We start from the raw sequence: 12,168 nt of genomic DNA, 5'->3' as shown, positions 1-12,168 counted from the left end.
AGAGAGATTTACTTTATAAAACTTTAATAAGCATGCTATTTCAGGAGCCTATCCGTTGAACACGTCTACCTGTACCTACCTGTCTGACCATCGTGATTTTAGATCTTCTCTTAGACCTCATTCTTGCACCTCTGAACTATCTCTTCACGAACTGGATCACACAAAGCATTAAGCAGGTTACTGTATATCAACCCACTGATTTATTCAACAAAAAGTAGCTGAGCACCTACTGTGTGCCACTCTTCTAAGCACTGCAGATGCAGCGGTAAATAATACCGCCCCCCAAAAAACTCCACCCTCATTGAGCCCACGTTCAATGCATCTTCCTCCCAAGCACCGAATCTTGTGCTTACACCAAAGAGGAGCAGAATCGAGCATCTCTTGTTGGAGTAGATATCAGGTCAGTTACACCTCATATATGGTTATGGACTCCAACCCAATGCTGGCTTGTAAATACTAAAGATGAGTGTCAAAGGCCTCATCAGCCCAGTCCGCTGCCAAGCCCCGAAGCACACGGGGCTTGCCACTATTCTAGCATCTCTCCCAGGGTATCATCATGGGCTAGCAGCTCAGCTAAGTATTCACAGCCTGTGCGTTAATTGCAGCTCTGCAGCATACTATCCGTGTGACCTTGGGCAAGTCGCTGAACCCCTCTGTCCCAGTTTCCCTGCCCTGTAAAATAGGGAACTCAGATAACACAAATCAGAGCCGTCACATAGGAAATGTAAGCTCTAATTATTATTTTCACTCATTATTATTAAAGTGATTCATTATGGCTTCCCACCTAGAGGCAATATTTTGAAGACCTAGCACGGCGCCTGAATGAATCGGATAAGCCAAGGATGCTGCACTCTGAATTGGCTGCCTTAGGCTATTGCTCTGGGCCAGACACTAGGATTACACCAATAAAAGACATGTTCTCATCCCTCGAAACAACTCAGGTGCATTGGACGCCTGTTCAGGGCAGTATGGCAGCTCAGAGGAAGGGTGTCTAACCCGACGGGGCAACAGTATGTGAGTTTGGGGACGCAGGAGGTACAGGAGGATTGTAGCTAGCGGCTTCCCAGAGACAGAGCTGAGATTCGAAGGATGAGACAGCCAGACAAAGAATTATTTGGTGGCCGAAACAATTCATTATAAACACAGATGTAAACACCAATCAGATGGTACCAAGGCATCAACTTAACGCTTTAGGAAAAAGAAAGACTAAAGGAAAAACATCAATACACACCTTCCACAAAAATGAGCTAACAATTTTTTTAAAAAAAGGAGAAAGAACAAAAGAACAGATATATCTGGGTACATCTCAAGAGCCGCGATATACGCTTCTTTCGAAAATCGCTACTTTGCCAGCAATTGTGCCAACTTACAAACATATGTTTCAACTGATTCAGGAAAACAAACTCTCATTTGGTATTTCTTCGAAGAATGCTTGCATCGATATTTACATAATTCAGACAGTCAAATAACTGTCCAGAATTCTCTGGCTATTCCACAGCAAATGGTGGTCAGTGGTAATGAGAACACTCCACTCACACAGCAAAACATAACTTCAGCAACTATGTGATGAACGTGAGCTACTATTCAAGCAGTAAACTCCGGGTCCAAAGGCAAAAACTGTTCAATAGCAAGTGTCGGCTGCTTCTGGTCCGCTAAACAGCCTCCATTTCTGGCTTTTCCATTTCACTCTGGGCATTGCGGAGGATTGCTTCTCTTCCTCTAGCTCACGTTCTCTCTCTCTCCCTGAATTCCTATTTTACTTACATCCAAGCCACACCATTTCCCCCAGTCCAGGTCCACATTCCACTGTCAAGTCGGTGGGGCCAGAGGTCATTTTCTACATTCCTTTATCTCCCCCTAAAAGTGACTGCCTAGCAAAGCGTTGGGCACAGAGCAGGTATACAGTGCAGACAGTTCTGGAGAGGGTGACAAATACTGAACCAGGACACGAGAGCTCCGGACCTGACCCAGCGTTGTCACGTATGGACTGTACGTCCTTGGGCAAGCTATTTTCCCATCCTGGGCCTTGGTCTCCACATCTGTATGAAGAGGCGGCTGGACCAGATGATGGTGAAGGGCCCTCCAGTCTTGAAACACTGGGTTTGAGGAACTGATGAATATCTACACACCTGAGCCAAGCCTTTTGCCAGCAAATAAATAATGGCTAATTGATGAGACCTCTCCAGGATTCCATGGCACTTCATCAGAAACATCCATCACGCTGGAATTTAATTTAGTTACTGTGGCTGTGCCGACCTGGCGTGGAACCACCAGTCCCTTTGGAATATTAATTTATTTAAAAAAATTAGTTGACTGACATCCTGGAGGGAGAAATAAAGCCTCTGCGATTGCATTTCTCGCTGTTCACCAGACAGTTAGGTCGTCGTGTACATATTGCCACAGTCAGAAGGTTAAAGTGTCCTCACAACACGCTCCTTCTGGTGGGTTGGTCTGATCAAATCACACTAGAGACCCAAAGGCCAAGGAGACATCAGACTCCTAAGAAACTTCTCCCAGTGACTGTTAAGGCCCAGGTTACAATGCAGCACCGCTACAAGATGAGTAGGGTTTTATTTTTTATTTATATAAAAAGAAACCATTTCAATGCTATTGCCAGGAGATATGTGGCCTACAAAACACAAAATCTGGACTCCAGGAATATGGTTTAATCAAGGCCACCAGTATCTGCTACTGAGACCTGGTTTTCACTGAAGCCGGTCGATGATGCAAAGAACTATTATTTGGAAATCTAAGCAAAAAAACCCCATTCTCTATAGGATGGAAGTGATGGGTTTCTTCTTTTCCTTTTCTCCAGCAAAATGAACATTGAAAAAAATAAACATGAGTGATTTTAAGTTTGTAATGAAAACACAACCTGTTTCCTTAGCTTATTTCCCAATGTGTGGCCTTTATACCTTCCTAGACGAGCACAAGCCTATTGAACGACCAAATCAAAGATTACTTTCAATCGCTGACTGATTTTCTTTTCAAAATGAAGCAAAATGCACAGGTATATGAAAAATAGCATTCCATAAACTAAGCAATCCATAATCAAAATCAGATTCTAGCTGGAGGGCTATTGTCAGCCCTGCTTAAATCATGCCATTTTATTTAAGCACTCAGATCATTTTTCTCAGCTCAGTAAGTAGGTGGATGTTAGCAGCTAAGGTCATCGAAAAGATTTACTTTAAAATAAATTCAACAATTCCGAGCACCGCCCTCTCCATGGTATAAAGTGTGCCTCGCTTTGAACATGCATATAAAATTTCATTAAGGTGCAACATAAAAGTTTTACATTAGAGGAACCCAGTGCTGGACCTTGGTTTAACAGTCATGATAATTTATGGCGTGGATCTGCTACAGTTAAGTAGAAAAACAGGCTTCTCACGATGAAATACAAGTCATAAAGGCTGAAACTCAAGGAAAGCTGGAGGAATCCCAGCCCTCCGACCACTCAATTCTTCAGACGTTTGTCGCGCATATACTCCTTCAACGTTCTCCGCACAGACTGAGACACAACACCAGTCCTGTACCCCTCTACCTTCAAAGCTGGCTTTTTCAGTTCTAAGTATATCTTAGGATTCATAGAAATCTATTTTTTTAAGCACACCGATAAATAACAGGGGTTCGAATTTCGCCTTTCCCTATTAAGCTTTTCTTGGTTACCATCCTTCTTTCTCCTTACTTTCTGCGCAAGAGACCAGACTGGCTAGGAGACCTTCAAAAAGTTACAATTAAAACACTATCAAGCAGGCAGAGGGGAGGTATTACCACCAGGATCTAAGCAACTGTCTTTGGAAGACAGAAGCATTTGCATAGAGCACTCTTGGAGCTGATGGGGCTCTCATATCCATCAACACACGTTTCTTGAGCACCTGTAATGGGAAAGGCACTGTGCTGAATGATGCGAGAGGGCGTACACCACTCCCTAGGAAGCCGTGTGGATATTTAAACACAAACGACTTAATGCAACAGTAGTGACTCAGTGAAAAGAACAAGAAACACAAATCCTGAGACCATCCACACACTGTGAAAACTTAGGCAAGTCACTTAACCTCTCTGAACTTCCGTTTTCGTGTCTACAAAATGGAGCCAGTAAGACCAGTCCTGACAAACCCACATGGTTATTGTGAGGATCAAATCAAATGATAGATGTGGTAAGTTATAAAGCTTTGGAAAGAAATGTTATCAACCTCCTATGCCCAGCTTTGAGGCTCCCAATTAACTAGACAATGTACCATGGTCTTCTTTAAGTTCAGGTACCAAATCTTCAAAATTAGGGCATTCAAATTTAAATGGACAGTTCTCAAGGACTTGAGTTTTGCTAGAGATTTTATATATATATATATATATATATATATATATTATATATATATATATAATATACATATATAAGAGAGAGCTGCACCCCCATGTTCATTGCAGCATTATTTATAATAACCAAGCTATGGAAACAACCTAAGTGTCCACTGATGAACGAATGGATAAAGAATATATATCATATATATATATATATATATACATATATATATATATATTATACATACAATATATATGAATGGCAAATTACAATATACATATATATTGTAATTTCCCATTCATACGTTTGCATTAAAGGGGCATCCATAAAAGAAGTGCTAAGAGATTGTACCATTACATAAATTGTTCCTTATTCAATTAAAAGAAAAAAGCAGAGTTCCATGGCTAGTCGATTACATGGTTAATTCCACAGATTTTTTTTTTTTTTACACAAGCATCATATACACAATCCAATCCATTTGTTTCAGTGAGAGCTAAATGCTCGAACCCACACAGTAACAATAAATAATAGGCAATGAGGTTTTGCAGAAAGGCACTTGAGCTGGAAATTGGGAGATGTGGATTCCTGACCCAGCCCTACTACTAACCAGGCTGTGTGAACTTAGGTGAGTCAACCAACCTCTCCAGGGCTGTTTGCTCATCTGTAAAATGGGAATAACACGTGTACGTTCTGATTCACAATGACCAAATGAGATGATGTATGGAGAAGGATCCCACCTGTTGGAAAGGCTCAGACAATATGTCAGTTGTTGCTGGTGCAGGCTCTGGGATCAGCTCCATCTAGGCTGGAACCTGAATGGCATCACTGAGTAGCTACTGCCTCCATTTCTTCATCCAAAAATGGAAATCATAATAGGTCCCATCTCATAAAGTTGTCTGAAGGATTAAGTGAGACTGAGTATTTAAAGCACTAGCTATACTCTGTCATGTTTGGGGCACAGAGTAAACACCCAAATAACAGTAGCAACAACGATGATGCGTCCTACTACAGACACAGGTGAAACACACACACACACACACACACACACACACACACACACACACACTCCTCAAAAAGGTTTCTCCAGGTTGTGGTCTTGAGTTCTTAAATCAGCAACACATTCCTTTCCATTATCAGTAAACAAGTTTGTAAAATCTCTTTCTTTATCCCACAGCAATCAGAAAAAGACAAAATTAAAAGTGAAAAAATGTAGTCACTGTACCAGTTGTTTTGTCTACATGACAGGCTAATCAAGTGTGTGGTAGTTCCCCTTTCTGAGGTATGAGCTATAAGCTCATAGGACTATAGCTTCTAGATTGTTCCAGAGATGGCCATTTTACTGGGCTTTTACGATTCTGAAATTGTTAAATATGTGCAGATTTTTCATGCAAGAAATAGTCTCAGCTAAGAATAATGGGCATGAAATAAAGGTTCAGCACATTAAAACCATTTCTATTCAACAATAATTAGCATCTTTAAATACAATATAATTTTTTATCCATCTACAAAACACTTAAATGTTTGGACTCTCGTTTATGTCTATAATGACAGATTCATATTTGAGGCAGTCGTTTTCAATCTTGATTTGTATATTTTAAAGTTGTTAAATGCTTGACTGAATCATTAGCAGAACAATTCATGTATCATTAAACTGATTTCTAACATGAGATAATCTTCTTCCTTGTCCAATAGACGTGCCTTTTCAGATTTGCGGGGACAGCATTTATCTTTGGGGGTTTCAGTGGGTGTGGAGGAGGCCTCATCACTAGCTAATTTCACCACCTTGAGTCTCGCCCTCCCATACACTCCCTTAAGAAACTCAAGCCCAAGTGCTTTGCTGAATGAATGCTCAAACAAGCCGGAGAGTGCATATTGTACCAGCAAAAAAAAAAGACCACTGACTGTCTCCCTTGCAGTGGAAAACAAACAGAGGGGGAGGGGGAAAGATAAATGGCTGGAGGTAGAGAAAGAGAAATCCTGGCAACCTGGAGGCGCCGCCCCGCCCCCTCCACATTCCCGCCACCCCCAGGTAGACCAAGGTTGTTGCGTTCCCTGTCTCTCCCCGACCTTCCCATCCATAAACAGGCCTCTTCCACTCTTCCGGAGGATTGCAGCGCTGGAGGCCTCCAAGATCTGTGCGCACAGAGCAGGGGGAAGCAGCCGGGCTGCTGCAGTGCATGGGCCATGCCCAGCTGGAGCTGAAACAGTTCACTTTTGTCTGGAGAGCAGGGTCCCCGCCCCCCATGGCTGAGGGAAACTGGGGAAAGCGGGGCTGCTGGGGCAGCCCCGGGGGTGGAGAAGCCTGGCCCGCACATGGCCCCTTCCCAGCCTGGACGGCCCCACACAGACCTTTGAGCTTTCTATTTATATAACAGTTTAGTGAGTTTAAGTCTCTTCCTGTATAACTGCCCGTTTGCAAGCTCGCCTCTAATTAGGCTACTTGGGAGACACCACATAAAAACTACAAACCATGGAGGCCGGCCTCCGTCCTTCGCAGTGAGAAGTCGGCCACTGTCACAATGGCTTAACTACAGTTTTCACCAGGCTTTTGAACATTGTGATTTTGCTATCACAGTGGTTCCCTTTTCCCTTTTTATTTTTTAGAATGAGCCCTTTGCTGTATCTATCTTCCCTTCTTTCCTTCTTTCTTTTTCAATAATAAAAAGAAGGTAAGTAAGCATCTCTACAAAGAACCTCGGCCTGTCGTGAAGCAGCAACTAATCAATACGGGACGGGTGCTTGCCGGGTGGAAAGGCTGTGCACTTGGTAGGCCCTCGGATTTTGCTGGTAAACAAGTCCAAATCTAGCCACGTGATCTCCAGACACCTCAAGAATTCATTTACTGGGTTACCACAGACAAGTCTACGGAGTGATTTCAACGATAAAATTTGATTTTTTTCCCTTTATCTTTATTTCTTTTTTTTTAAGAGCAAGTGGTGACTTTGGTGCACACAGCCATCTGCGCCTTCCTCTTCTTTCACAGAATGGTTCATATTAAACTCAGACACAGGTGAACATTGCTCATTCACCCAGGAATCTTGAAGAACGAGAGCTCTGGCCCTTTAATCGACTCCAGAGCATGACCCATTAAGAGATTCTTGCGGTGTGTGAAGTCCAGGGCTCTGTTCCGTTAGGCACCGAGCACTCCCAGACTCGGCACATCCACACTGCAGTCACCCGTGCCCCATCCTTTCCATCTGCATTCCTCCTGACAAATGTGTATGTCTCTAAATGGGCACGCACTTTTTGCTTACTGTAGTCTAGTGTTTGCAAATGACACAGATGCCTGTGTCTGTAAAGTCTTTCTTCATTAAGTCTTGGAAGATGAGTCTGTTTTTTAGCTGGCCTGATCCAGTTATTGTCAGACATCTAGGGTTGCGGTAGAGGTGGCTCAGAGCTCTCTGTTCCACAAGTGACTGCTGAGAAGAGATCCAATGGAAATGAGATCCTTAACTTGGCTGGCGCCTTTTGCTTCCTAGGACCTCCTGGGGAGTTAGGGGTGGGGAGCAATGGATGCCATCAGTCTAAGCAACTACTTGCTCCCCAGGAGGGGAAGTAAACATATAATGAACATGTAATTGGCATGCTCTGAATGTCCAAAGAGAGTTTGGAAAGGTATACACTTCCATTCAAGGCAATAGCAAGCTTCTTAGTTCATCCACTATTCACACTGATGGTCCTTTTCTCTGTCGGGGTGTACAACACACAGGCGCACAACCGCACTGCAAATGTTTACAAACACGGATGCATAAGGAAGCTTGCCCCTCACGATCAAACAGTAAGAAGGAGAAATTTTCCTGGAACGTGTGCACAGAGGGAAAAGGCCAGCTTATTTATGCAGACGCCTTATACTAATTCATCGGTATTTCACATAATATCCACGGAGTGTCCAAGTCTGCATGTTTCTTAACTGATGTGGCATAGTCAGGGATAGTTTCCAAAAAGGGACAAAAAGAAATCACAACTAAAAGAGCCCACCTCCTTTAAATATGCAACTGCATGTGCCTAAGATCAGACTGAAATTAAAACAATATGATAAACATGTTTTTAAACACCTAATACCTTGTACATATGTTTAACATTTCAACTACACCCACAAAATCACTTATAACGTCTGTTAAATTAATGATGCTACCCACACCATATATTAGGCAAATTGTATGCAAAGAGTAATGCTGTGGTTATCAGTGGTGTGCAAAATAAACTAGCAAAGCAGGGTAAAGGCTGTATACAGAAGCGTAATATTTAACTGAGCAGTAATTTTACCGTGATCTTTACTTTTAAATAACAACAGCATGGTTGTTAAAAACTGTAACCCGTTTTTCTGCAGAGCTGATAAAACCCTGCATGGTATCAAAATGCCTTACAGATTAATACTGATACAGTGTAATTTGTGGCTTCAAGGATTTACCCGGAATCGCTGTAAAATAAAATGTATTTAAGTTCTGATTATCTTGGATTTGCAACTAAAGGAGTCATGATTGGCATGATGAAGCTACTGGCTATGAGTATGACCCTTTTCTAAAGAAGGAGATTTGCCTAAAATATCACATCAGCAAAGGGAAATCCTTGTAAAAATACACAGCATTCAGCGTCAACGGCTGCCAGTAGTTTAACATTGCAAAAGATTTCGCACTGTCGGTCGCTGCTATAGATTATTCCAACTACATTTGAAAAGGCAATAGCCAAGAGTGCAATTCGAAGTCGCTGCCGCCGCGCCTTCCCCCCCGCCCCCGTCTAATTCCATAGGCTGTGGGGGGAAATCGATACGTTAGAATGTTATGACAAATTAACAGTGATAACGTTGGTGCAGGAGGTGAAGCTTCTGTAAAAGTTAATAGATACGCATATCTATTTATACACACGCGCGCGCGCATCACGCAGACTAACAACTTTCCGGCTCCCCAGTCACCTCTGCACCATCTTTCACAAACCTCTCGGGGACAAGCTGACGGTATCTGGGGAAGAGCCGACTAAACCCGTGAATCCGAGCTGGGTGCCCATTAAACCCACAAACCTGCGGCTGTCTCCCAGTGGGGGGGCGGACGGGGGCCCGGCCGCTAATTAAATGTGCGTTGACGTCGGAGCGGCCAACTTTAGGGGCCAACTTCAAAAACCCTCAGTCCGGAAAGCCAGACGCCGCGGTCGGCCCGGACCCGGTGTCCCCCACGCGGTGGCCCCCGAAGCCGCCGCTCGGCGCCCGAGTGCGGGGAACTTGGGCCGAGCGGGTGGCAGGGAAGGTGTGCGCGCCGCGCCGTGCGGGGACCGGGGTGGCGGCGGGGGCGGTGGCCGCCGAGGAAGCGGAGGGCCGCCGGTGGCACCTCGCCGCTGCCTGCCCCCCGCGGCCGCACCTGGAAAGTTGGGGGGCATTTCGGGCGGGCAGCATCTGGTGCGCTGGGAAGGCCACCCGGCCAGCCGTTCGGGGAGAAAATCCCGGCGGAGGTCGCGCGCCTCAGCCCCCGGGCAGCACCGGATCCGATTTGGGCCAGACGCAACTCTTTGGACTAGGAGTGTCAAGCGACGCCCTCGGGACCTGCATCCCTACCTCGGTCCGCACCTCCCCGCACCCGGGCACCCGACCGAGGAGTCGCGGCGGCCGGGGCCAGAGGTGGCCAAGAGCAAGTGGGAAGGCGTCCCGGGCGCCCCACCAAACCCCGGCTCCTCTTAACAAAGGCGAAAAGCCCAGCCCCGGCCCAGGGACCCGCGCAGCCAAGGAGAAGGCAAAAATCAACACCTACCACTGCTGCTCCAAGTCCCAGTCCCTGAAAAAGTCGAACAGATCCATAGCGGCCGGGCGGCTGCGGCGGCCGGGCGTCCGTCCCTGCTGGCGACGGGTCTGCGCGGCTCTCGGCGCGGCTCGCTCGCTGCTCTCCGGCCCTCCCGCCCGGCTAAAAGTGCCCGGGCCGCATCGGCGGCGGCGGCGGCGGGCGCCGGAGGTGCCGGGTCCTGCGCTCTGGGGCGGCGGCGGCGGCGGCGGCGGCACCGGGCGGGCAAGTGCCTGGCCGCCCGCTCGGCTCCGCTCGGTCCGCGGCTGCCCGCGCGCGGCGGCGGCGGCGGCGGCGGCCGGGGCAGCGGCAGCGGCGCGGCGCGGCAGCCGGGGCGGCAGCGGCGGCGGCGGCGGCTGCACAGGCGGCGGCGGCGGCGGCGGCCGCGGCAGCATCACACACTTACACACTCACAGGGGGCGGAGCCTGGACAGCCCGAAGCCGCGACATGGAGCCGGCACATTATCATCCCCGGATCTGGCAGGGGCTCGCTCCGCCCTCGCGCGCCGCCCGGGACCCCCCCTCTGTCAAAATCCCTCCGCTGGTGGGAGCGGCCGCAGAACTGGGGAGCCGGGCCCGGGTTCCGCCCGGAGGGGCAGTTGCAGGGATGCGGGAGGGTGGCCGGCGGGGCCAGGAGGCAGGCTTCGGGAAGGAGACCCTCTCTCGGAACCCCTACCTCCTCCCACAACTGGGAGTTACGCTTCGGAACCAGAAAAGAGCGCACAAACTGCCTCGGGGATGGGGGTCGACCCCCGCTGCGGCGCGAGCAGTCCCTGCCCGGGGACGCTCCTCGGGCCCCCGAGTACTGGAGCAAACTTTGGTGGACCCGAGCATCCCTCGGCCCCGCAGCGCAGAGCACTCGGGGCCAGGAAGGAGAAGGCGGTCACCTTCACCGTCCCCGCGGCGCCGCGCGTCCGCACCCGGGCCGGCCAGGCATGCCGCAGTGCCTTGCCGGGCTGCAGGGCGCGTTGCGCACCTAGTAGGTCCGCAAGCTCTGGGCCCTGGATTCTGTAGGCTGCAAGGGTAGGCACGAGGACCAACATGTGTGGTCCTTGGGTTCCGGATTAGGACGCTGGGCAACTGGGTTGCACTACCACCTTCTCCGCACAACCACCGCGCGCCTTGGGCGGAGGGCTTCTGCACTTTCCTCCTCTGGAAAATGGGAAATCCGCTGAGTGTGTCCCACTATCCCACCCTCTGGTTGCCTGTCTCCCTTCTGGCCGGGGAATCTCTCTCCACGTGCAGCTTCCTCCCTCCCTTCAGCCTCCACTGGTGGTCCAGGATCGGGTGGATCCCTTTAGCCAATGCCCTTGGGGAAAGGCTTCCTGGCCTCTGACGCCAGAAAGCGGTGTTGGAAGGGGCGGGGCCGGGGTCTGACACTTCAGGAACAGGAATACCCTGGAGTCCCCGACCTCTTCTTTGCTTTCTTCATGTCGTCGTGCAAGCAAAATAGTATTGGTGCATTGTTGAGAGCCTAAGGTGAGGACCCTCTTAGAAACAGCAGTAGACTGAGCACTGACAGAGCTGGGTTCTGACTGTGTCAGATACTGTCATTGGTTCTCTGTGTGACTGAGCGAGTAAGTCTCTTCGCTGAGGCTCATTTTGTAAAAGACAGAGGCTTGATCGCGGTGCCATGTAGCTCTTGCTACTCTGGTGTTCTCCTTTCTGTTTGAATATGCTTCTCTAATATTATCTCATATTCTCAAATTCACCCAAATAGATTTTCTTTGCTTTGTTTTTCCAGAAGAAAGTGAGGCACTGAGACCAGGTAATTTGCCCAGGAGCTGACATTTCTCCTAACGGGGGAACTGACATTGGAACTGAGAATCTGGGAAGCCCATTTAGGTAGAGCTGAACCCAGTAGAAGGTGCTGCAGCTCCAAGAGGTGGAGGGCTTCAGAATCTGAGCTTGAAGGGGCCCAGAGTTTGGTCTCTTTCATATTCTTTATATGGGAAAAAAGCATGTCACGAACATACAGAAACAAGACACTAAGATTCTGCAACTTTGGCATCCGATGAGGCTTTGCTTTGTTTATTTATTTTGCAGAGGGCCAAGTTCTTAACAAATACTAGCTAACTGACTGCAGATCAACCAATGGGCGAC

At 47.8% G+C, this 12,168-nt stretch overlaps 1 protein-coding gene across 1 annotated transcript in view; it reads right to left on the bottom strand.

Annotated features, from left to right (window-relative positions):
• Positions 1–10,166, bottom strand: part of LOC103082552 (AF4/FMR2 family member 2-like) — a 416,027-nt gene extending 405,861 nt beyond the window's left edge. Inside the window, exon 1 of the mRNA XM_007449388.1 lies at positions 10,039–10,166. Coding sequence (XP_007449450.1) covers positions 10,039–10,085 — 47 coding nt within the window. The 5' untranslated portion in view covers positions 10,086–10,166. The remainder of the gene's footprint in view (positions 1–10,038) is intronic.
• Between the last annotated feature and the right edge of the window lie 2,002 nt (positions 10,167–12,168).

Source organism: Lipotes vexillifer, unplaced genomic scaffold (genome assembly GCF_000442215.2).
Source record: "Lipotes vexillifer unplaced genomic scaffold, Lipotes_vexillifer_v1.1 scaffold211, whole genome shotgun sequence".
In the NCBI taxonomy this organism is placed as follows: domain Eukaryota; kingdom Metazoa; phylum Chordata; class Mammalia; order Artiodactyla; family Lipotidae; genus Lipotes; species Lipotes vexillifer.
The sequence above is the reverse complement of the archived record's forward strand: the minus strand, read 5'-3'. Positions and strand labels throughout refer to the sequence as shown.